The sequence below is a fragment of the Cyanistes caeruleus genome, chromosome 26 (genome assembly GCF_971803275.1).
Source record: "Cyanistes caeruleus chromosome 26, bCyaCae1.hap1.1, whole genome shotgun sequence".
NCBI lineage: Eukaryota > Metazoa > Chordata > Aves > Passeriformes > Paridae > Cyanistes > Cyanistes caeruleus.
In genome coordinates, this window is record NC_141726.1 from 5,002,210 (window position 1) to 5,027,500 (window position 25,291).

General features: G+C 43.4%; 3 protein-coding genes and 1 long non-coding RNA gene across 6 annotated transcripts in view; 1 reads left to right on the forward strand and 3 right to left on the reverse strand.

Moving 5' to 3' along the window:
- The window catches only part of MYOM3 (myomesin 3), a 27,120-nt gene extending 24,692 nt beyond the window's left edge, over nucleotides 1-2,428 (reverse strand). The window contains exons 1-3 of the mRNA XM_023941183.2: nucleotides 2,072-2,428; nucleotides 220-355; nucleotides 5-79 (exon numbers count right to left, since the gene is read on the reverse strand). Of these exons, the coding sequence (XP_023796951.2) occupies nucleotides 5-79; nucleotides 220-326 (182 nt within the window). The 5' untranslated portion in view covers nucleotides 327-355; nucleotides 2,072-2,428. The remainder of the gene's footprint in view (nucleotides 1-4; nucleotides 80-219; nucleotides 356-2,071) is intronic.
- A 464-nt stretch (nucleotides 2,429-2,892) lies between these two features.
- Nucleotides 2,893-4,132, forward strand: LOC147649279 (uncharacterized). Its single transcript, XR_015279304.1, has 2 exons — nucleotides 2,893-3,578; nucleotides 3,685-4,132. It is a non-coding gene; the product is annotated as an uncharacterized LOC147649279 (long non-coding RNA).
- Nucleotides 4,133-5,461: 1,329 nt separating this feature from the next.
- On the reverse strand, nucleotides 5,462-15,905 carry IL22RA1 (interleukin 22 receptor subunit alpha 1). The gene is made up of 7 exons (XM_023941182.2): nucleotides 15,636-15,905; nucleotides 13,509-13,641; nucleotides 12,935-13,107; nucleotides 10,284-10,468; nucleotides 9,575-9,710; nucleotides 9,262-9,383; nucleotides 5,462-8,524 (listed from the first exon to the last, which is right to left on the reverse strand). The coding sequence occupies exons 1-7, from the start codon at nucleotides 15,676-15,678 to the stop codon at nucleotides 7,508-7,510; spliced, it is 1,809 nt and encodes a 602-aa protein (XP_023796950.2). The 5' UTR covers nucleotides 15,679-15,905; the 3' UTR covers nucleotides 5,462-7,507.
- A 4,294-nt stretch (nucleotides 15,906-20,199) lies between these two features.
- IFNLR1 (interferon lambda receptor 1) overlaps nucleotides 20,200-25,291 on the reverse strand; it is a 6,411-nt gene continuing 1,319 nt past the window's right edge. Inside the window, exons 2-7 of one of the 3 annotated variants that reach the window (XM_023941180.2) lie at nucleotides 24,898-25,012; nucleotides 24,469-24,650; nucleotides 22,683-22,825; nucleotides 22,106-22,262; nucleotides 21,698-21,822; nucleotides 20,200-21,548 (exon numbers count right to left, since the gene is read on the reverse strand). In XM_023941180.2, the coding sequence (XP_023796948.2) occupies nucleotides 20,637-21,548; nucleotides 21,698-21,822; nucleotides 22,106-22,262; nucleotides 22,683-22,825; nucleotides 24,469-24,650; nucleotides 24,898-25,012 (1,634 nt within the window). In that variant the 3' untranslated portion in view covers nucleotides 20,200-20,636. Of the gene's footprint in view, nucleotides 21,549-21,697; nucleotides 21,823-22,105; nucleotides 22,263-22,682; nucleotides 22,826-24,468; nucleotides 24,651-24,888; nucleotides 25,013-25,291 lie in introns of all 3 variants that reach the window. The other 2 variants (XM_023941179.2, XM_023941178.2) reach the window with 2 other exon arrangements.

A 25,291-nucleotide genomic window follows, 5' to 3' on the forward strand; every position in this document is an offset into this window, starting at 1 on the left:
TTACCTTGCTGTTTCAGAGGTCAAGGCAAGGGCAGCTGCTATCGATAGGTCTGAAGGGCTGAAAGTCTCCTCTTCCTCACTTCCAGGAGCAGATTCATGGAAAAGAACCCAAATAACATTCCATCATTGCACAAACTCAAAATCCTGAAAATCTGGGAAGGTGTAGAAAGCCCTGCCTTCACCTGATTGACTCAACCTGTCCCTGGCTCTGGGACTTACCTGGTTTTAAACCTTTTTTTCCTTGTTGTGGAGGTCATTTCCAAGCTCTGCTTCCTCTCCTCCTTCTGCTCCTTCTCACTGTGGTGGAAAAAGGCTCGGGTTCCCATGGTGGGATGTCAAAACCCAAACTTTCTTGCTGGAACAGATTAAAAGGTTCATATCAGACACTTCAACAGAATCTGCTCAAGTCCTTGCTCTGCTTTGGCATTCAGTGAGTGAAGGTTCATATAAAGATATTTTCCACGCTATGAGAGGGTTTTTCCTCGTGGTGCTTCTGTGGAAAGTGGGGTCAGGGGGAGAAATGGACTCTCAAGGCAGCTGGAATTGTCTCAGGACAGGGAAGAATTGTCTCAGGACAGGGAACAGGCAGCCCCTTGTGGGAAGATTTGTTTCTCAGCAATCCTGGAATGGTTTGGGTTGGAAGGAGCCTTAAAGCCCATCTGATGGGCAGGGGACACCTCCCACCAAACCAGGTGTTCCACCAGTTCCAGCTGCTGGAAAAGAGCTCTCCCTCATGCTCCCATCTGCAAATCTGTAATCCCCCATTCCCAGGGGATGATGCTTTACCCAGTCCTTTGCATCCTGAGGGACCGGGTGTTTCTCCTGAGCTCTTTTTGGTTGAAAAGGTTGAAAAACCACGGAGAAAACAGCATCCTCCCAAATGTCAGCCTACAAGGAATGGCTCAGTGCACAGCAGGATTTTCCCAGAGAAATTCCAGGTGAAACACAGGAGCAAACATTGGCTCCCATCCACTCCTGGCTGTTCCCAGCCTCTGCTCTGGGAATCCACAGCTCACTGCTTTTAGGCTCTGACTAATGGAAGGCATTAAATCCAGATTTTAAAGCGGATTCATCCTCATCTCTCTCTCCCTGCAGTTAAATCCCAACCACCCAGCACGCTCCTTGCACTGTGCACATTTACAGGTTCTAAAAGCTCAGGTTACTTTGGAAAAGGAGCTTTGCAAATGGAATTGTTGCTGGATAGAATTTGTTCGAGCATAGTTGTAAATCTTTCCCCCAGCTCATGTTCCGTGACTGAAATTTTCCCTTGGCAAATCTTGCAGCTGGATTTGAGCTTGGCTGTTTTTGAATCCAAACTTGATAAATATTAAAACCCAGTATCATTTTCTCAATTTCTCATACAATTTTTTCACTTGCACGATTTTCTGTTGGTGTAAATAAATTTCTTATAAACAGCCCATGGAAAAGCAGAGTTGTTGTGGTAAATGCAGAATATCCCAACATGCAAATGAAAATACAGAATTATCTTGATAATATTTCCTTTGTGGGCATTAACTTTGGAAGAAATAACAAATGCTGACAAGTGTAAGAAGAAGAAAATAAAGCAGGCTTTTATGGGAAAAAAAAAATCATTATAATTTCATAGTATACATAAAAATACATAGTATAGTATAATTCATAGTATACATAGAAAACATAATTTCTGTTGTCTTCAGAAGTGGTTCAGCTGCAGAATGAGTCCTGTCATCCTGGGCATCAGAGCCTTGTTTCCATGCTCATGAATAATTATTGATACAGACTCATTTTTACTAAATAATGGGTTTTATTTCTCCCTGAACAAATTTCGTTGTTTTACAATCACTGTTAAAATCTGCACTTTTCAATTCTAATGCAGATTATTTCCTAAACTTGCCAGTAAAACAGAGCAGATTCTGGTGAGAAAACACGAAGCAAACCAGGATTTTCATCACAACAACACTGGAAAAACAATCATTAAAGCAGATACAATCACAAAGCATGATTACAAGTCAAACAAAAGCTGTCACACAAAACAACTGATCTATAAAAACGACAATAAACAGCAGTTTATTTGCAGATAAACCAAACTCACCCACTGAAGGCTGCAGGGAGAGGCAGTGCAAAGGAAGGGACAAAGGAGTTTTCCTTCTCCCTGGTGATGACACCGAGGATGACTCTCCCCAAAAGAATGTTGCCCATGTTGGAGTGCCCATCCTGCAGTCAAATATAGCCCCTGCCAGCCCTCCCTGGACAATGGGGATGGCCCAGCTGGGGACACTCACTGCTCTCTGCTGTGCCATCCAAACACCCTCCCAGACCTGTCCCCAAATGTTGTGAATATTGGCTTTGCACAATTATTCTGATAAATATATACTACATGCTTTCGCTATATTCTTTTCTCTCTTAGCAAGTTATAGGCTTAGATGGGAGTTCTGAATGGGAAGGATATGTTTCATCAGGACAAGGCAAGATAACTCCAATAGGCACAACAATGGGAGGATCAAGATGTTTTTTCCAACAGAAGGACAGTGGAAAACAGGTTATTATCAGCAGCAGGAAATGGAGAGCAAACTGTTATCAAAAATACCAGGACGTGGGCAGGGGGGAAAGATATGGAGCCCTCAGAGGAAGGATGAGGGGCCCAGATTGTTATCAACAAGTGACCACTTGCAGAAGAAAGGAAACCAAACTTCAAATAATGCTGACCAGCTAGAATAATGATGACCAGCAAAAAAAAAAAAGAATATGCTGACCAGCAGAAAATGAAATTGTGCAAAAGCATGATCCAAGAGGGCAGAACCAAGGAGGGGACATGTGTTGAATATGCTGAATATGTTGAATGTTTGAATATGTTATGTTGAATACCCCTCACAGCAAGGAAGGGATAAAAAGGGTATTCCCAAAATACCAGGTGTGCTCTTGCCTGGCCGTAACTCTTTGCTTTATTTTATGTCTTTTATTGTCTTTATTAAACTTTACTTTTTTTTTTTTTAATTTTATAGGAGTGAACTTCGTTTTTCACACCAAGGAGGGACTTCCAAAATCCACAGCACTGGATAATGTTACTGCTGAAGATGCTGAAGATGAATTTCACACTTGAGGTGTGGTGAAAAGAAGAGAAAGTTTATTTTTCCGCCCAGCATTTATAGGTTTCTGACCCCAGCCAGGGATGGGATGGTCAGGATAACACTTTCTCACTGCACTGGCCATGAGAGATGCCCATCACAAGACATGGAACAGAAAGAATGTACACATATCTATGTTTACAGTCACTGTCCTGGGAAAGTCTTTAGAAAACCATGTCAGCAAGCTCAGAAGCTGAGTTTTCAGGGTGACAGATAATGCTCTGCTCTTTTAGGACAGAAACTCACAAAGCATCTAAACTGAATTCTGAATATTTTAAGTGTCCAGGAATGTCCCTTGGGGTAACCATTGCTGCCTAACAGAGCGACATCATTTGATTTGACATCTCTTTAGTGAGTGTCAGCTCCAGGCAAACGCTGGCAGTGTCTGGTTACACCAGGAGCTCCAGCAGCTCTCAGCTTTTGGTGGGCTGTGGTGGATTTATTTCCTTTTTCCAGCAAACAAAGGCTGAGCAGGTGAGTTTTGTGTATCCACAGATCAGCTCATGGTGGTGTCTGGGTTTGGGGCAGGGTCAGAGAACAGAAGTTGCTGATTCTCTGTTTATTTGAGGTGGTGTTGCAGTTCCAGCATTCAGGGAAAACCCTTCCCAGTGCTGTGAGGAGCAGCTGATGTTTCTTGTGGTGTCAGAAGGCCCTGTGAGAATGAATTCCACCATCAGACTTGGCACAGTACCAGTAGGAGCCATTTCTAGGAACTTTGTTTGCTTCATCATCCAAGCAAAGCAGAAACCCAGCAGGATCAGCAGCAGAGCTCCCAGGATTTCCAGGTGTGAAGTTCATGCTGTGTTTGTGACATTCCTAGGAAAGCAATAAACAGGAAAATCTGGGCTGGCATGTCTGGGGCACTCTGGTGTGAGCTGAGCTGTCAAAGGGAACAAACACTTCCCTTTCGTTGGTTTTGAACCCATGGCCACTCGAGTGCTCCCCTGAATTTTGTGTTATGAGAAGTAACCTGTAATTATCATCTATTCTGCTTAAAAAAATTATAATTTCATTCATTTTGTCACATCAACCCTCTGTTATAAAATTTATTTTATATAGAGGGGCAGGCACTGATCTCTGGTCTCTGTGAGCAGGGACAGGACCCAGGGAAGGGCTGGAGCTGGGTCAGGGGAGGGTTGGGGTGGATTTCAGGGAAAGATTCTTCCCCCAGAGGGAATGGGCAGAGCCTGAAGCTGCCAGAGCTCCAGGAGGATTTGGACAATGCTCTCAAGAACAAGGTGGGATTGTTGGGATGTCTGTGCAGGAACAGATGATCCCTGTGGTCCCTCCCAGCTCAGGATATTCTGTGAGCTCTCCTTCGTTCTGTCTCCAGAATCTGGAACTTTCCTTTTGTCCCTCAAGTAAGATTTTCCTCACAGAACTTGTTAAAAACTCACCAGTGATTTTTTCATGGTGTCCAAACACCCATCCAGCTCCAAAATAAAGGAGCAAACAGGGAGGGGAACGGGATCCTTGGCTTGCAGAGTGTTCATCCCTGGGCAAGGATCCCTGCTGAGCCCCCAGCTCGGGGAGTGAGCGAGTGCCAGCTCCCAGATTTAGCTGGGAAGACAAAGAGCAATGCTTTGCTCTAGAGTTACAGCTGCCACCTGCTCCTCTGGTGTCCTGGTGACAACTGTCATGGGTGGGACATCTGCTGGGGACACACGCTCCTCGTGGCAAAGCACCTCCAGATTTTATTGTCCAGAGCCAGCAGAAGTGTTATCTGCAGCAGAGCCTTGTCAGGCACAGATGGCTTGCATGGGAAGACCTTTGGAACCATGCTGAAACTCTGCTGTTTATCTGGAAATGTTCCTACCCAGAAGGAGATGGAGATAAGGAGGTCCTGGAGCTGCTGTTTGGCACAAATGGATCCGGCTGGTTCTGAGCAGAGGGAGGCAATGAGGTCAGCAGGGATGACGTGTTCCTTGCTCCAATAAAGTTCAACAGCATCACCATTGCTCTCCAAGCTTTTCCAAAGAGAAATAGCTTGAGAAGGGATGATCTCTGTGTTAAATTTAGGAGGTGACTCATGAGACAAGAATCAATCTCCCTCTGCTCAGAAGATCCAAGCCTCAAAGATCAATATTGACTAAGCCATGAGTAGAGAAGGAAGTTGAAGATATTGCAGTCAGTCCCTCTGTAGGACAGGGCTCTCCTGCCTGTGATCTCTGGGCACTGCAGCTGCTGGGAGAGGATCTGATGGGGCTGGAATCATTCCTGCCTTCTGTTCAGCCAGGGGTAATGCAGCCCTGAAGATATTTAAGGGCCTGAAGGAGAGATGGATGTCCCAGCTCGGGGACACTTTGCATCTTTTGGCACCTGTGTGCATTCTAAAAATCCATTCCCAGACTTCCCTCAGTTCCCAGCTGTCCTCCAGCAGCAGGACACATTTATTACAGTCTGGGCATGATCACACCCTGTGGTGGGGGTACTGCAGGGTGATTTAAAGGCTTTTAAAAATAGAAAATAACATAATTTCAGCAGCAGACTCAAATGCTCTCCCAAGGCCCCCATCCCTTCCACACGACTCTGCCCATACCCAACCTGTGCTGGGGCTACCAACACAATCCAAAATGTTGGTATTGTGGCACTGATTATTCCCTGGGTAGCATCACTGGGAACGTTGTTGACACAAGTTATGCAGCCCACAGGCAACTCTGAATCAGGTAATTTGCATTAATGGCTTTAAATGCCTCTCCAGGGGAGTTTAGCAGAAAAAAAAAGTTACCCCTGGGGTCTCCCAGTCTTTGGGAACAACTCCAGGAGCTGCAGCATTTCCCTGTGTGTTGTTTTTTGGGGCACAGAGCAGAGGAAACAGATGAAAGGACATTCCACAAACCCTCTGGTAGTGAATGGTATGGAGGGAGCTCCCTGGAAATGTCCTGCTGGTCACTGCCCAAGCCAGGCATTTATTTCAGTCTTTGATACCCTGACACTTCTTTACCACACTTGGAATTTTGGCCTTTTGGCCTCGCTGGGCTGTGGTCCCTCATCAGCTGTTGGTGCTGCAGCTCACTGCTGAACCTTGGCCTGTAAAGTTTCTATTCCTTTAACCCTGGGTTGGATCATCAAAACCTTCACTTCATGAGCCTATGGCTTATTTGCAAAATCACCCCAAAACAAGTGGAATTTACCCTTTAGCTGCAGCTTTCCTAGGCTGAGAAAACCCCCAAGTGCACTTGGAGTGGGAAGAGCTGAATTTGACTTCTGGTCAGCATTGGTCTCTTTGAGTAAATCCTTCCTCATACCAGTCAAACCTTGTTTATTCCTCTAAATGCTTTCACTTCTCTAAAACAAATGTCCTCAGACACGTTTTTTTCACCACAGCAGTGGAAATGAGCAGGCTGAACTGTGTTTTCTTCTGGATGAGAAATAATCCCCTCCTCTGGCCCCTGACTTAGAATTTAGCTTGTTTTTGGTGGAGGTCCAAGTCTTCCAAGGGTTTTAAGTCCCAAAAATGGGCCGTGGCAGCTCTGCCATGGAACATGGAGCAGGTTCCTCATGGGCTGTGAGGAGTGGGAGGAAGAGCTCCAGACCTCCCTGGTCTCCTCTGTGGATTGCTGAGGGCGTGGACTGGGATTGGGATAAACTGAGATTGAGTTTGCTGCCAATCCTCACATCCCTGCCTGTCTGGAATGTGATCCCAGGAGCTTCATCCCTGGGGAATCTCAGGGGAGGAAGAGAATATGTGACTATTGCAGAGAAAGAAAGGAGCAGCAGCTGAGAAACCTCAGAGTTGGGCCAAGACTGCATTAATCTTGCAGAGATGAAAAAAGCTTTATCTTTACACATAAAAAAAATACTTTATCTTTGTACAAGTATTAAAAAAGACTTTATCTTTGTACAGGTATTAAAAACCACAGGGGACAGGGACATATTTCACAGAAGTGCTGTATCAGGAGCTGTTAGCCAGCTTCAAGGACTCCTTTAAAGGCAAAGTCCAGGGAAGTGGAATACTCTTTTCCAAGTCATTTATCCAAAGGTAGAACACCAATAGCTATTTACTCCTTTTACATTAAATACTTCTAGGTTTGCATGCCTGAATTTCTCCAAAGGGAGGGGTTCATCTTAGCCCTCAATCTTTGGTGTTGGTAAAGAGCAAACACGGTTTCTGTTGTGAACTTCGCTAATTTTTCAGTAAACTGAATTTTTGAGATTGGGAACTGAATCTTAACTGATCTTTTAAAATAATCCATAATAAATTTGAGAATATGCAAGAAATAAAGACCTGTTGTTTGAGTGCAAAGGTACATTATTGCAGTGTAACAAATTCTATCAGTAAAGGCACCAAACTCCACCACAGAACAGTCTGAGCTGTGTTAATACAGCCAGGATCAGCTGTGGTTTTGCATTGTTTCCATTTCATGCAAGAAAACATCCAGAAACCATCTGGATTTTAACACCTAATAAAATTCCGTGCTATCCTCCTCATCCCACTGCACTTTCAAGTCCAGATCTTTGAAGAGCACGGTGAGAGGAGTTCCCCTGTCCCAGCTGCTGGCTGGGGACACGCTCAGTTCTGTGCAGCTCAGCTCCTTTTCTGCTGGGAACATTTCCATGCCTGCAGTCCCTGGGAGCTGTGCTTTGCCTGCAGGATGTGGGAATGGCTCTGGCAGCACCCACTGCTCCGCATGGTTCTCTCCAGGGATGTCACTGCCAGGCCTCACCGAGAGCAGCAGGGCTGCTGACAGCGGTGCCAGCAGCTCCTCCTCTGCCACAAAGTCTGGGGCAGCTTTCCCTGCAGACAGCAGCAGGGGCAGCTCTGCCTGTTGTCTGTAGCATCCTCCCTGTTCCAGCAAAGCCAGGGACAGCTGGGACACGCTCTCTGCCTGTTGTCTGTAGCATCCTCCCTGTTCCAGCAAAGCCAGGGACAGCTGGGACACGCTCTCTGCCTTTTCCATCCCCTCTCTCTGCAGCAGCAGCTGCCTCTGCCCAGGGCTCCCCTGCATCACACACTCCAGTCTGTCCCTGCTCTTCCACAGGGCCACCTTTGCCAGCTGCTCTTTGTAATCCCAGTGGTTGCAGCTCTTTCCCAGCCCCTGTGTTTGGAGTTTTCCATGCCCAGAACGATGTGGTGACGTTTCCCCGAGCCTCTGCGAGCCGTGGTCGGTGTGGGCCGTGCCTGGCACACACAGCCCGTAGGTCATGGCCAGAACCTTCTGCTCTGCTCCCTGAGGAGTGTAAGCAGTCAGAGCTGGGAATTCCACCTGGGAAGGCCGAGGGGACAGTGGGAATGCTGGAACATCCTCCTGCTGTTGGTAGGGACAGAAAGGCCCTGCTGGCTCCAGGGTCCTGTCCAGATCTCGGCTCATCTGCTGCACTTCAGGGATGGAGAGGCGAGGTTTGGGAAAGCTGAGGGGCTTTATGATGTGCTCCACTGTCAGTGTGAGAGGCTGGAACGATGGAATCCCTCTGAAGTCCTGGTGAAGCAGATAAAAATGCACCAGTTATTAACAAGAAGCTGTGACCTTGAAGGTTTGCTTTGGTTACTCTAACATTTCTCTAATGTTTTCTTTGGAGAAGTGTCAGTAAGAGCCAGTAACAGCCACCAGGGACCTGCTCTGCTCACAAAATAACTTCCTTTTTGTTCCTGGAGAATGACCATTCACAGGAACACAGCCATTCCTCATTGTGTACCAACTGAGCAGTCCTGAAATATGAGGAAGAAAATCTCCTGCTTTCGCTTTTGCAAGATTTGGCCTAAGCCCTGCAGCATGGAAACAGCATGAAAATCCCTGAGCTCATTAGCATGAAAACCCAATTTTGCTGTGGGGGATAGGTGAGAATCCCGGGGTTTCAAGGGGAACTGAGGATTTAGGATGCCTAAGCTGAGGGGCTCAGTTTGGGGAAGGTTCTGAGCACCCTGAAGCGTCAGTAACCTGCAGTGATTGCCTAGACCAAGCTCATTAACCCTTTAAAAGAAGGAGGGTGGGTTTGGATAGGATACTGGGGAGAAATGCTTTCCTCAGAGAGCGGCACAGAGCAGCTGGGGCTGCCCCTGGATCCCTGGCACTGCCCAAGGATGGGCTGGGAGCAGCCTGGGATGGTGGGAGGTGTTGACCCCATAGCAGGGCATGGATTAAATGATCTTTCAGCTCCCTCCCAGCCCCAGAGAGAGGCGATTGGTGATTTCCAAGCTGAGCTGCAGGGCACTCACCAGGGCTCTGGGCTGGGCACTGCGCTGTTTGATGTATTTGTAGGTCACATAAGCGCTGGCAGCAAACACCAGCCCGGCACAGAACGCCAGGGCCACCAAACAGTAGAAAATCCACGTTTTATCTGAGGAAAGAACAAGTGGGAAAAGAGCTGGATTAGAAAAACATCACAATTAGCCAGGTGATGTCACAGGTTTGGTCTCACTGGAATGAATTTTTAAATTATTCAAACATTCCATGCTGAAAATCCATGCATTTTGTGTATCCAATATCCCAGCTAGACTTTTCAACTTTCAGCAGAGTTAACAGCCTCACCTGGCAGTGTTTTGACCCAAAACACCTGAGGTTTGCTCCTTCTCTGCAGCAGACAGATGTAAACTGTCCCATTGTATTCAGTGTCTGGGTCCAAGTTGGAAACTTCAAATTCTTTGCTGTGCTCGTTCTTTGTCCACTGTTGAAAAGAAAGGTAAAATCTTCTTAAGGGAAAGATTAAATTAGATTAAAAAAAGATTCATTTTATTCAATTCAGACTGCAAAATTCAGCATAAAATATTATTTACTAATGAGGTCTCACAGGGCTCTAATTGTTCTGTATGTATGGAACTCTGATTTTTTTCTGAATCATATTTATATGATTTTGTCTATTATTTCTGTATTTAATTTTGCATTTCAGTTTCTTAAGACTTAAGTAGTCTTTATTTCTGTATTTAATTTTGCATTTTCAGTTTCTTAAGACTTAAGACTTAAGTCATTTTTAGTCACAAGTGGTTTTACTTTTTGCTACTTAGTACTCTAGGCAAGTCCTTTTTTCCCCAGGATTTAAGAAGAAAACTTAAAGTTCTTATCCTGAGAATCAAAAACTCCAAGATTTTCCCTTCTACATCAGAAATCTCCCCCATCCTGTGTAAAATGAGATCCTTCTCCAGCAGGAACCCTTAACCCTTAACCCTAACCCTTCTCCAGCTCATCTGGAGATTCACAATGGAGATTTTTAAAATGGGATTTACAACAGGTTGTGCTTTACCTGCTGCTGTGTCCTCTGGTTGAATATTGTCAGGTGATAATCCACAGCCCCAAATTTGCTGTAAATGTCCTCCACGGTGAGCTGCTGCTCATCCTCACCCCGCAGGGGGGTAAAGGGGGGTCGGATCAGGAACTTTATGGAGCGTACATAAGGAATGTATTCCACTTGTGGTGCCCCTATGATGGCTGGGAAGGGCAGAACAGGCAGTGTTAATATCATCTGATACCTTAAATGCAGCCCAGACTGACTGAAATTGTTATTTCTGTTGGTACAAAAAGGTGTGTGAGCTGTATGAGCATGGCAGAAGTTCAGATCAGAAAGAGAATCCTTGAATTTTTATTCAGGTTTCTTTAAGAGTCATTAAAATGGGTGGTAAAATTTCAGATTGACTGAAATTGTTATTTTTGTTGGTACAAAAAGGTGTCTGAGCTGTGTGAGCATGAGCAGAAGTTCAGATCAGAAAGAGAATTGTGAATTCTAGTCAGGTTTCTTTAAGAGTCATTAAATGGGTGGTAAAATTTCAAACTCACTGAAATTGTTATTTCTGTTGGTACAAAAAGGTGTGTGAGCTGTGTGAGCATGAGCAGTTCAAATCAGAAAGAGAATCCTTGAATTTTTATTCAGGTTTCTTTAAGAGTCATTAAATGGGTGGTAAAATTTCAGACTGACTGAAATTGTTATTTCTGTTGGTACAAAAGGTGTGTGAGCTGTGTGAGCATGAGCAGAAGTTCAGATCAGAAAGAGAATCCTTGAATTTTTATTCAGGTTTCTTTAAGAGCCATTAAATGGGTGGTAAAATTTCAAACTCACTGAAATTGTTATTTTTGTTGGTACAAAAGGTGTGTGAGCTCTATGAGCATGAGCAGAAGTTCAGATCAGAAAGAGAATCCTTGAATTTCTAGTCAGGTTTCTTTAAGAGCCATTAAATGGGTGGCAAAATTTCAGATTGACTGAAATTGTTATTTTTTTGGTACAAAAAGGTGTGTGAGCTGTATGAGCATGGCAGAAGTTCAGATCAGAAAGAGAATCCTTGAATTTTTATTCAGGTTTCTTTAAGAGTCATTAAAATGGGTGGTAAAATTTCAGATTGACTGAAATTGTTATTTTTGTTGGTACAAAAGGTGTGTGAGCTCTATGAGCATGAGCAGAAGTTCAGATCAGAAAGAGAATCCTTGAATTTTTAGTCAGGTTTGTTTAAGAGTCATTAAATGGGTGGTAAAATTTCAAACTCACTGAAATTGTTATTTCTGTTGGTACAAAAAGGTGTGTGAGCTGTATGAGCATGAGCAGAAGTTCAGATCAGAAAGAGAATCCTTGAATTTTTATTCAGGTTTCTTTAAGAGTCATTAAATGGGTGGTAAAATTTCAGACTGACTGAAATTGTTATTTCTGTTGGTACAAAAGGTGTGTGAGCTGTGTGAGCATGAGCAGAAGTTCAGATCAGAAAGAGAATCCTTGAATTTTTATTCAGGTTTCTTTAAGAGCCATTAAATGGGTGGTAAAATTTCAAACTCACTGAAATTGTTATTTTTGTTGGTACAAAAGGTGTGTGAGCTGTGTGAGCATGAGCAGTTCAGATCAGAAAGAGAATCCTTGAATTTTTAGTCAGGTTTCTTTAAGAGCCATTAAATGGGTGGTAAAATTTCAAACTCACTGAAATTGTTATTTCTGTTGGTACAAAAAGGTGTGTGAGCTGTGTGAGCATGAGCAGCTCAGATCAGAACGAGAATCCTTGAATTTTTATTCAGGTTTCTTTAAGAGTCATTAAAATGGGTGGTAAAATTTCAGATTGACTGAAATTGTTATTTCTGTTGGTACAAAAAGGTGTGTGAGCTCTATGAGCATGAGCAGAAGTTCAGATCAGAAAGAGAATTGTGAATTCTAGTCAGGTTTCTTTAAGAGTCATTAAATGGGTGGTAAAATTTCAGATTGACTGAAATTGTTATTTCTGTTGGTACAAAAAGGTGTGTGAGCTGTGTGTGCATGGCAGAAGTCAGGCTGCTGGAGACAGAGGTGGTTTTGGGGGTTCTGTCCAGGAATTCTCATCCCAGGCTTTTCCAGCTCCATGTTCCCCATCCCTGTGTGTGTGAGGGGTGAAATCCAGCACAGGCACTCAGGTAACCCAAATCCCAGCTCCTACACCACATTTACAGGGATTTTCTGCCTGCACTCATCTCTGGTGACCACCCACCACTGCAAAGGGTTTAATCCAAGTTTTCACAGCTTTTCTTTTGCTCCAAAGGTCTGAAAGCTCTTCACAACCATGGGATGCTGATGGCACCTTGAATGATTCTTGGTGATTTTAGCCACAGAGCCAGTGAGGCCCCCGAAGGCTGCGCTGTGTCTGCAGCAGGGCTCACTTTGGAGCTGGGACACAAAACATCCATTGGAAGGGATGCTCATCCCAATGTTCCCATTCCACAGCTCCTGGCACTCTCTGTCCTCATGTCCCTTACTCATTTCTTTATTCCTCTCCTCCCACCACACCCTATCCCACCTTAGGGTCAGATCTCAGCTGAAACCCTGCCCATTGCTGACCTCCTTCACTCCCTCCCCACCAGGCACAGAGCTCTGCAAGGCTGAAATGTGAGGAAATGCTGCCCTGAAGGTGCTGGGAAGGAGGATTTGGTGGCTGGTGCAGTGGTACCTACTCTCTTTGCGGGGCTCGAACCTCTCGGAGCGCACCCAGCTGGGGGAGCAGCCCCTGGCCCTCACCCGCCCGTAGAAATGCTCCGTGAAGTTCTCTGTCTCCTGGCTGAGGTTGCAGAAGAGCTGGGTGATGCTCTGGCACTCCAGCTTGGTGAGCCAGGATTTCTCTCCATACCTGAGGGTAAAACAAGGGTTTGGGGTTGTTTGGTGGGACAGGGCTGGAGGAAAACAGAACAGAGAGAAGGAAATTGCTGCAGGCAAGAGCTGCTCATTCTCTAGGGGATAATTCAGGAAATAGGATTGAGGTCCAGACTCCAGGATCAAACAGAAACACCACAGTCTGTGGTGTGGTGTGGTCACAAAGTGACAGCAGAGGAGAGCTCATGGAACACAGCAACCCAAGATGTAAAATATTTGTTTAAACGAGCATCACCTCCCACTTTGAATAATCCTGTCCTTCACTGAGCTCTCCTCTGAGCAGAACCATAATAATACAGGCAGGAGAAACAGCAAAATCAACTTTTCTCTCTCTCTGAGACCCCTAAGAACAGCCCAAAAGAAGCAAACTTCACGTACTGTTTGTACTGGACATCAAACACGGTTCCAGGGGGAATATCTGACTCTGTTTCCCACGTCAGGATGTTCTCAAAGTTTGTGGAAGTAAATGCTGCACGTTTCAGACATGATGGTCTCTCTGCAGCCACAATACCTGAAGGAACAGAGAAAGTGGTTTTAAAAAGCACTTTCTGACATCCCAGCCCTTGGATGAAAACGGATCTTGTGGTGTTTTGCTGAAGCTGGGCTGAAAAGGAGCTTGAGCAGAACAAGACTTTCAACTTCACACTCTTGCACACAGACTGACTCATCCCAAAGAAATGAAACTCAGGGATTTATACAGCAAAGCCTCAAAAACTCCAATCAGAAAGAGAATCCTTGAATTTCTAGTCATATTTCTTTAAGAGCCATTAAATGGGTGGTAAAATAATATCCATAACCTGTTTTCAAGGCCAGAATCCCATCTGTGAATGTCTCTGCTTTCTGCCCCTGCTCAAGGAAGTGACGTGCAGAGCTCGGTGCCACCTCCCTGGAGATGTGGCTCATTCTCCTCTCGTGCTCCGTGATTTATTGGATGGAAATTGCCTGTACAGGCGACAGCCGATGTCTGGACTCTGGCCTGGGTGTGTCGGGGTGACAGCAAACAGTTCAGCCAGCTCCTGCTTTCTGAGCCCTGCTGCTCTTCCCTGGGACAACAGGAATGTCACCTGGCCCTGAAAACACATCCCTGGACAGCAGGATCCCACTGTGGCCCTGAAGAAACCTCCTCCAGGATTTTGTCTCTTATCATGAGAATGCGCAGCGCAAAATTTCCCCAAGGCTGATCAACAAGAGTTTCTAACTGATCTATAAACTCTGAATTCAAATTACAGGCAGATCCTCAAAGATAAATAATTTATATATTATTCTCTTGGTTTGTGGCACTGAATAACATCTGGGGCATGTGAGGGCTTCAGCCTGCAGTGAACAATGAGACCCCTGGTGAAAAAAGTGGGGTGAGCAAATGAAAATAGCACAGATGGGCAAACTGAGCACTGGGATGGGGATGATTTAAACAAGGTCACATCACACAGAGACTGAATCCCACCTGGATTCTCTCTCCAAGCTTTCCCCCCGTGGGCCAGAACTGAGTGTGAGCGGTTCAAACTCCCTGGCAGAAAGGCACAGATCCCTTCTCAGTCCTGAGTGTGGCATTTGGGCAGGGAAATGGAGCAGAAATGGGCTCCAAATCTCCTGATTCCATCTGCAGCTCTGCATTTCCCTCTGCTCATTCCAGGCTCGGCAGGGTGGGTATGAAGGAGTGGGATTCCCTGCCTGAACACCCTGAAAACTGAGTCACAAATACCCTGATCTTATCAGGAGCAGGAAATCTGGGTCTTCCCACATTTATCCATGCCAGAACGCTGTTATGCAAAGCAGCAGGCACAGTCAGGTGTGGGTAGGGAAAAACCAGGATATTTCACAGTCTAACATCCCTTGGGCCCAGGAGTTTCACAGATCCCAGACAGATGAATGACAAGGCTGAATGCTGAAAAGCTGGTGTCTGGAAAAAGAGCAAATTTATCCTTCATTCACCCAGCAGTGGGTTTGTCACATCTGGAGTAGGATTAAATGGCTTTTAGAGGGAGAAATTGTCCCCGGGGAGAGTGGGGAGCCCACAGATGGGGCTGCCCCATCTCTGGAAGCGCCCAAAGCCAGGTTGGTCGGGACTTGGAGCACCCTGGGATGGTGGAAGGTGTCCCTGGGGCTGGGATGAGATGAGCTTTGAGTCCCTTCCAGCCCAACCCCTCTATGACAACTCCCAGAAAAAAATCAGGATTCGTTTGTGCCTTTGCTTAAGGCACGAGGAGACTGAGCCAAAGCCCCCTGATACCAATGGATGTCCTCCACTCCTGTAGGATTTGGGTTGTAGCACAGCAACAAACCCTTTGGAGGGAAGGAATCTTTTCCTCTCCCTACTGATCCCTCAAGAGCCGAGCACCAGCCACCCATGGGAGTTACTACGAGGAGAGAGCGACACCCAAGTGAACTCAGCAGCTCATTCCAAGGTGAAATAGGAAATATTCAGGAAATAGGATCGAATCCCAGACTCCAGGATCAAACAGAAACACCACAATCAGCGACAGCAGAGGAGAGCTCAGGACTTACCAACCACTGAAACTCCAGCCAGGACGATCAGAAACGGCTTCATGAATAACTCTGCAGCCTGGGCTGCAAGAACAGGCTCCTGTTTGCAGGTGAATCACCTTTTCACGAGAGCTGAACGCTTCCTTGCCAGGCCAGGTTGGATTTGTTGCTCAGAAACAGAGCAGAGCTCCTGTCCTGCCCTCCCTGGGCTGGGAGCAGCTCGGAGCCCTGCGCAGGTGTGACACAGGACAGAGTGACAGCAGCAGCACCTCTCCCCTCCAGTGCACACCTGACTGTACAAAGGTGCACAGAGGCTGAGAAAATCCCCAGCTCCTGAAAAAGAGCCAAATACCTTTTTGCTGAGAGCTTCCTGCCCTGAAAGCCCTCCCTGAGGTTCCTGGGGTTTGAGGTTTGTTTTTCTGCTCGGGTAACTTGAGCTTGTTACAACTGTGAAAAAAGGAGTTTCAAATAGAATTTGAAAGTTTAATAAAAAAGACAATTAGGAGAAAAAAATAAAGTAAAAATATACAGATAGGGCTGGGTGTCTCTGCATTCACCTCACTGACAAAGGATTGTCCCTTAAAAACAGAATTCTACTACATATCCATAAATTCTCACACATATTCAGACATTCTTCTCAGGATCTTTGGGGTTCTTCTGTTCAGTTTTCTCTTGCCCCCTTCCCAATAGATCAATGCTCTTGGTTCCATCGAGATTTACATTCCCTGATCACAGAAATGCAATAAATTCCTCCCCCCCAGAGTTCTGGGCACTGCTGGCTTCATCTGGATAAGAGAATTTACAAATGCAGGAGTTCTCCAGCTATTTTTTTCCTCAGTCTTTGGGTTATACAAACAAAAGCAGTTTTTATTTTAATACTATGCCATAGCCCAACATAAATGTATTATACCACAATTTCTAAATTTCATCAATAACAGAAATAAACTCTATTAATACAACAAAAATTTCTCATTCTTATACACATAACATTCATTTTAATATTTGCAAAAAGCCAACAATATAAAATGTATCTATAACACAACTCCAGACATTAAAACTTAGAGCTGTGCACCTGAGTGGCTTAATACCTGCTGCAAGCAATTTTTTCCTATTTAAGGAAATAGGAAATTACTTATTTCCTTAAAAATCCTGCTCAATTCTTTCTTAAAAAAGAAAGCACTGGGTTTTATGCTCATCTGTTGTTCTTACTGGCCTTGGATGGTGTTATAGATACATTTTATATTGTTGGCTTTTTGCAAATATTAAAATGAATGTTATGTGTGTCAGAATGAGAAATTTTTGTTGTATTAATAGAGTTTTCTTTATTTCTGTTATTGATTAAATTTAGAAATAGTGGTATAATACATATATGTTGGGCTATGGCATAGTATTAAAATAAAAACTGCTTTTGTTTGTATAACCCAAAGACTGAGGAAAAAAATAGCTGGAGAACTCCTGCATTTGTAAATTCTCTTATCCAGATGAAGCCAGCAGTGACCAGAACTCTGGGGGGGAGGAATTTATTGCATTTCTGGTACCAGGGAATGTAAATCTCGATGGAACCAAGAGCATTGATCTATCGGGAAGGGGGCAAGAGAAAACTGAACAGAAGAACCCCAAAGATCCTGAGAAGAATGTCTGAATATGTGTGAGAATTTATGGATATGTAATAGAATTCTGTTTTTAAGGGACAATCCTTTGTCAGTGAGGTGAATGCAGAGACACCCGGCCCTACCTGTATATTTCACTTTATTTTTTTCTCCTAATTGTCTTTTTTATTAAACTTTTAAATTCTATCAAGATTATGTGAACCTCGTTTTTCACAATGGGAAAAAAAGGATCAGTGCATGTCCTGCTGCAGCCTGGGCTGGGCAGGAGCTCCTCAGCTCTGCCCTCTGCACCACCAACTTCTCCCACCTGATGTGGGAAATAAGTGGAAAAGTGGTGGCATTTCCACCTCTGTCCCACAGCTTCTTGCAGAGGCCATTGTACACCTGCAATGTTTATTTTTGTGGCTGTTTGCAGTGTAAAGTTCTGTTAATCCACGTGATAAGAACTGGGAGTTTGTATGGACAAGAAAGGGATTGTAATTTCCATCCCTTTTCCATAATGTGCTCGGTTTTTAGGGTGTTGTTAAGTTTAAATACAAGTTAAATTAAAATAAATTAAATTAAATTGAATTGAATTAATTGAATTAAATTAAATTAAATTAAATTAAATTAAAATAAAATAAAATAAAATAAAATAAAATAAAATAAAATAAAATAAAATAAAATAAAAATAAAAGAAAATGAAATACAAATAAAATAAATAAAAATAAAAAAATAAAATAAAATAAAATGAAATACAAATAAAATAAATAAAAAAAATAAAATAAAATGAAATACAAATAAAATAAATAAAAATAAAATAAAATAAAATAAAAATAAAATAAAATAAAATAAAATAAAATAAAATAAAATAAAAATAAAATTAAAATAAAATAAAATAAAATAAAATAAAAGAAAATGAAATGCAAATAAAATAAATAAAAAAAATAAAAAAAAATGAAATACAAATAAAATAAATAAAAATAAAATAAAATAAAAATAAAATAAAATAAAATAAAATAAAATAAAATACAAATAAAATAAAATAGAATAAATTAAATTAAAATAAAATAAAAATAAAATAAAATAAAATAAAATAAAATAAAATAAAATAAAATAAAATAAAATACAAATAAAATAAAATAAAATACAAATTAAATTAAATTGAATACAAATCCTGTGTGAGGTTCTGAAGGTGAATGTTGATTTCAGTGCTCTATCCTTGTGGCCAAACGTGACAGAATTCACAAACCCCTTCTGCTTTTCTCCTCATCTGTGGCTTTCCTGTTCCTGATGCTGTTTCTGTTCCCTGTCCTGGTGAAAGGGCTCAGTGCTTCCAACCCTGCCATGCTGCATCCATCACTTTGTCACTCTCAGCTCCCCTGCACAGAGGCAGAGGCTCAGCTTTGTTAAACCAGACACACCTATCCACCAGCGTCTAATTAAGTACAGCTATTTATTAGGGTGTTTCCTGAGCTGCCTGCTAAAAATATTTCCATTTTTGTCCCTTCCCTCACGTTCCTGCTGTGTGATGGGGCAGAGCTGAGGGACCTTGGCGTGTGCCTGAGCTTTCAGTTCTGAGAACAGAATTCAAACTTTACCTCTGCCCTCGTTTCTAGCAAGGGTGTCACCTTTTGAACAGCCTAGGAAACACCTCTCCAGATCTTTGGGGACATGAAGATATCCAAAACTCGACTTTCAAGTTTAAAATTAGGGTTTTATCTATCAAACTTTTGATTTCCTCCCAGTGTGTGGGGACTGCAGCAGCCCTGGTGAGGGAACCCTCCGTGTGAGGATGTGGCACCTGGGGACAGGGAGAGTTCACACCTGGACTCGATGATCCCCAAAGTCTTCTCCTAAGGAAATTCTGCCACCACCTGTCCATCTCACCTGGCCTGCAGCCAGGTTCCTTGGAAAAGAACTGATCCCAGGGGTTGTTTGCAGAGCTGGGACATGTCAAAATCATTTTGTAGCAGTTACTCAACCTCAGCGCTTCCTGTAAGTCAGAGCCTGGGGGTTTTTCCTTGATTGCACAAGAAATGGGGTGGTGGTTGTGTTTGGATCATCTTTCCAAAGGAACAGGAGGGATAACAATGCAGGATGGACCTCAGAACACTTTGCAGAGGACAAAGGAATATTCCTGCTGCCGAATCTTTTCCCCCACCTCCCCTTTTGACTTTCATTCAGGACCTTAATTTCTGCAAAACACTTCCCAGTCCCTCCTATCAGCCCTTAACTCTTTTTTCCTGATTTTTAGGAGATTTCAGCTCTCATGCCCTCCATCAACACCCTCCCCTTGTCTGAGCCTTCTCCCTGAATGCAGAGAATGGCTGGGGAGTGTTTCCCTCTTTCTTTTAACTTTGCTTTCCTCTGAGTCCTTTACACAAAGCCTCCTTTTGATACTGGAGTATAAAAACCCTTTACAAGGGCACAAAGTGATGGGACAAAAGTGATGGCTGTAAATGCAGATCTATATTAGATACTGGACTGAAATCCTTCCCTGGAGGGTGGGGAGGCGCTGGCACAGGGTGCCCAGAGCAGCTGTGGCTGTCCCTGGATCCCTGGCAGTGCCCAAGGCCAGGCTGGACCGGGCTGGGAGCTCCTGGGACAGTGGGAGTGGGGTGCAGTGGGATGAACTTCAGGATTCCTCCCCACCCAAACCATCCTGGGATTCTTTGTTCAGAGGGAGGCTCACAGTCCTGCTTTTGCAGTGATCAGAATGACCTGGCTGGGAAGTCTCAGAATCCCAGCCCAGGATTGGGTCTTGTTTTAAAGGAAATGTTGTTTTTTTTTTAGGATGAGCTGCAGTCCCCCTTTTTAGCTCTGGAAAACAAAACCACGTACACATGGAGATTTCTATCAAAATATTATTGCTCTCAGACATTCTGCACAGCAGGAGGAATTTCAGCTCCAATAAGTATAAAATAAAAAATAAATAAACAAGCTTGCTGCACACTTTGGCTCCAGTTCCCCTCTGTTGGAACACAGAAGGTGAATTCTGCAGGACAAGGTGGAGAACTTGGCATCCCACAAAAACCAGATCTTGCTGAATATCTCTGTAAGGAGCTTCCAGTCAAGCTCTGGAATAAAGAAAAAAATAAGAAAAAATATTCTTACAGGGAATAAAGGTGACACAAAGCAGTTCAAAATCTGCTCCAAATCCACTTGCAGGGACAAAACTGCATTTTCAGGCCCCAGCTGATGGTTGCACCCAGGGCTGGGTTGTGATTTTTGCCTCCCTCACCCCTGGCTGGCACCTTCTCAGAGGGACAGTGACAGGACAGAGGTGACTTAGCAATAAAATGCACTTTTTGTGTCCCTAAAGCCATTGCCTGGATAGGCCAGACATCAGTTTTTTGTCCTTGTTCAAGGATTCTTGGATATCTGGAACTCTCCAGCATTTTCCAGGCACTCCCCAGACCTGCTGGGTATTTTAGATCCTTCCCAAGTAATGTGAGTGCTTGTAGCCTGGGAATTGAAACTTTGGATCGTATTTTTCCTCTGTGTTTGAAGTCTCAAAAGCCTCACTGAGCAGGGTGGGGTCGGGCAGTGCCTCTTCTGTAAAACTGTCACTGCAACAGTCGCTTGCAATGCCTTCATCCTCTGCCACCTGCAGTGTCCACAGGGGGATGAGCAGCTGGCTGCTGGGATCCTCCCTGGGCTGGGATGTGGAGTCCATCTGGAGCTGCAGGCCCAGCACGGATTCCTGGTAATCCCTGGAGAAATGAGGAGCCTTCCTGTGAGGGTGCTGCTCGTGGGGTTCAGCAGGAATCCCCCCCGGCAGGGGGTGAAGGGGGGTCATTCCCATCCTCTCATCCCCGTTTCCATCACCCTGCCCATGCTCACTGGCAGCTGGGAATCTCACATCAGTGAGGGATATCCTTCCCAAGGAGGAACAGAGGTAAAGAGACACCTCCTCGTTCTCCTGGCACCCCGAGGTGTCCACCTCAGCCTTCCTCTCTGCAGAGAGAGTGAATCCCAGGGCTCTGAGGTCAAGCACAGATCCGGTGTGCACAGCCAGCCCTGCAGATCCCGAATCCAAGCTGCTCTCCCCTGGAGCTGCTGTGGGAGGCTGGCAGCTCAGGTGTCTCTTTGGATACCGAGGCATTTCATGGTATGGGATCAAAGGGCTGCTGTCTTCTTCCTCCTCACCCTCTGATGATGATGATGATGATGATGATGATTGGAAAGAAGCCACCCATGGCAGGTGACGCTCTCCTAAAGCTCTGTTTGCCCTCCTTTGAGGCACTGGCCTCTCTGTGCAGTTCAGATCATCACTGCAGAGTTCCTTTTCACTCAGCTCCAAGTGCAAGGTTGCTCCAGCTGCTTTAAATTGAGAGAAATCCTAGCAGAGAAAAAGGAACGAGACAGTGAGCCTGTGATGCTTTTAGAAGAAAAGTTTGGCTGTGAGCAAGAAATGGGAATTATGAATGTAAAACTGAGAAGTGAAGAAAACCAGCAAGTCAGGAGGGGAGCTCAGAATTTGGGCCATACCAAAACCAGAGGCATCTTCCTTTCCTTGGCCTCGTGCTTCACCAGGCAGCAGATGAAGGGACTGAACACGAAGATAAGCACGAGCAGAAGGATCATAACCAGAAGTGGGAACTTCCACTCCACTGCTGAAAAAGACAGAAATAATCTCTTGTGTGTGGTATTTTTATAGGAATTCAGGGCTCTACACTGACACAAAATATTCAAGGTTTTCAGAAAACATTTCAGGGTTGTTTTTTTTTTTTAAATTAAACTATTTCTACAGAAAGCAGGAACCACTCAGCAGTAAATTCAACCAGCCCCTTTAACAGGAAGCCTTTTATTATTTTATTTTTGTGGTGAAAAGCTGACTTTGGTGGAAATCTCAGCCTTCCCCTCATCCCACTGGATGTTTCCTGAGAAGGGCCATACCTTTGTGGTTTAATTGCACACACACAGGCTGGGAGAATTCGCTGTACTTCAAGCTGATGCTTTCATAGAGAGCCCTGGCACTGAAGCAGTAATTGCCTCTGAGAGCAGTGGTGTTGATGGTCACCGTGTCCTTCCTGAAGTAACCTTCGTATTTCTTCTGTTGCCAAAGCAGAGATGGTTCTTTCATTATTGGGGTGGTGTTTCTGGATGGCTTTTAGCCCACGGATCCCTCGTGTGGCCCCATCTCTGGTATCTCCCCCAGGGCTGATGGATCCAGGGTGGGAATCCCAGTTCTGCTCTTCCAGGGAATGCTGCCAGTGGCACCTGGATGAGTTGTTTTAAACCTCAGATCTTTAGACTGACTGCAGCTTCCCCTTCCTGATAAAAATAGGGAACTACCAGAAAAAATAAGGATGCACACACACACACACTTCTACTTTTTGTCTGGCTTTGGTTTAACTCTGGTTTGGCTGGTTCATTTCCTCCAGGCCCTGGATCCAGTCCCTCCCTCCCTGCCCAGAGCTTTGAAGCTCTTTCAGTTCCTCCATTTCATCTAAAAAGAACCAATTTTACTGACCTTGTCTTCAGATCCTGCTTCCCAGAGGTTCAAGTCATATTTCCAAGTGAGGTTCTCCACACATTTGGGCAGAGGGAAGGAGGCACTCACGTGGATGGAATTCTTGCTGACATTCAGGGTCAGCACGGGGGGAGCCAGCTCCACTGGAATTGAGTGAGGAGATGTGAGAACTGAGCTTGCCTGGCTCTTCCCTTCCCAGCACTGACACTTCCCATGGCTGGTCCTCGCTTCCAGCTGTTATCTCGTGATAAGAAGGAAGCAAAGGGCACCTCTTTCTTATCTAAAACACCCCAGACAGCTTGAAGCCGCTTTGTTCAGCTGGGGCACCGAGGAACAAATTCTTCCACTCGCTACAAAATTCATCCTCAAACAATCCCAGCCCCTTCCTGCTGGTGCTCACTGGAATTTCTGCCATCCATAAAGCTCCTGGAGACCTGTGGGGTGTGTTCCATCCATTTGTGGTGTTATAAATCTATATTGTGATGTTGGCTTTCCCAAGTGTTAAGATGAATATTATACGTTAAAATAATATTCAACATATTTTAAATGAATAAAATATGTTAAATATAACGTATAATAAATTATATGTTAAATAAGCATAAATTATATGTTAAATATATATAAATAAATATGTTTTTTGGCTATGTATGTACTTTTTTTCCTTGCTAACAAGTTTTAAGCTTAAAAGAATCTGTTAGGTACAAAGCAAAGAAACCCCAGAGGGCAAAGACAGTGGGGCCAGAGCTGTTATCAGGAAAAGAACAATAGAGCCCAAACTCTTATCAGCAGAAGATATAAAGCCCAGCTGCCCTCAAAGGAAGGATGAGGGGCCCTGGACTGTTATCAACACTGATCATTTGCAGAAAAAAGGAAACCAAACTCCAAATAATGCTCATCAGCAAGAATAACCAGCTGATAATAATAAAATAAAATTTTATTTTATTTGATCTCTTGTAAACACCAGATTGCCAGCTGATAAAATAAAATAAAAATAATGCTGAACAGCAGAAATAGAAATCAAACAGAGCTTGTTCTAAATAGGTGGAACCAGGGTGGGGACATGCTAAATACTTCTTGAAAATGTTTGAATATGCATCAAACCCTCACAGCAGGAGGGGATAAAAGGAGTTTTCCCAAGATATCAGGTGTGTTCCTGGCAACCCACCAGGGCACCCAGCTGTTTTAACCCTTTGCTTTATTTCCTTTGTCTCCTGATTGTCTTTTTGTTTCTATTTAAACTTTTTATAATTTAATAATTTATTTATTATAAAATTAGAATTTATAATTTATTTTAATTTATATTTATTATAATGTAATAAGTTAGAATTATAATCTATAATTTATTAATAGATTTATTAAATTAATTTATAATTTATATTTTATATTTTATAATTTATAATTTATTTTTAAGTATATTTATTATAATATAATAATTTATAATTATAATTTATAATTTATTAATAGATTTATTAAATAAATTTATAATTTATAATTTATAATGTATAATTTATGCTAATTTATCTTTATTATAATATAATAATTTAGAATTATAATTTATAATTTATTAATAAATTTATTAAATTATTTTATAATTTATAATGTATATTTTATTATCATTTATAATTATTATAGTACAATATTTTATAATTATAATTTCTAATTTATTAATAAATTTATTAAAGTATTTTAAAATTTATAATTTATAATTTATAATTTATAATTTATAATTTATAATTTATTAATCTTGTTTTTTTAATAGTGGGAATGTCACCTGGCAGGCACTCACCGTCTGAGTAGTAATCCTTGAACTGGGATTTCACCCACGGTGACTGGGACCGTCCCCAAACCGCTTTCACCCGAGCCCTCACTTTCACAAAGAAGCTGGAGAGGGCACAAGTCAGATTGCAGAAGGATCTGGGGATGTTTTTGCAGTGAGGAACCTTCATCCATCTGTCCAGGCGATCCTGGCTGAAAGGAGCAACCACACCAAAATATTAAATATATTCTGCTGTGATTTCCAGAGCAAGAGAAGGGTTTGGGAGGGTGGGGGGCAAATGGTGCTCAGAGTTTGGGACAATTCCCAGACAGATCATGTTTGGTTTTGGTGGAAGGTCACTGATGATTAGGACAGTCATTAATCAGGAGAGATGCCCAGTAGTTGTCCCTGTGCCAGCTCTTCCATCAGACACGCTTTGGGAGCTCTCACCTTTCATACCTCACAGTGTAGGTCACACCCGGGGGAGAGCCTTCCCCTGGAGCCCAGGTCAAAATCAGGGCAAAATCCTTTGACAGCAAGGTCACATTTTGAGGAGGGAGAAGCTGAACGTGACCTGATCAAAAGGGAAAATTATGTGAATTATTTAAAAATATCTTTGGGGGCAGGAAGCATCACTTGGTGGTGGTACCAAAATCTGAGGCAGAGCAGTTCATTAAAGGCTCTGGAAACAGGTGTGATGTAATGTTTTCTTCATCTCTCATAAAACATTTTATCTCAACAGTTTTTAGAGTTAGGACTCACATTTGTGTGGACAATCTCTTTTACAATTTTCAGTTTTCCCCATGGTCTCACTGCATTTCACTGATTTACAACCCACAAACTCCGCCTGACT

Bases quoted from the DNA above. Each gene is read 5' to 3' on its own strand.
- IL22RA1 (XM_023941182.2), bottom strand. From the start codon at position 15,678: ATGAAGCCGTTTCTGATCGTCCTGGCTGGAGTTTCAGTGGTTG. The intron at 13,642-15,635 runs GTAAGTCCTGAG...CTGTTCCTTCAG, and splicing joins GGCTGGAGTTTCAGTGGTTG to GTATTGTGGCTGCAGAGAGA. The intron at 9,384-9,574 runs GTGAGGCTGTTA...TTCTTTCCTCAG, and splicing joins TTGGGTCAAAACACTGCCAG to ATAAAACGTGGATTTTCTAC.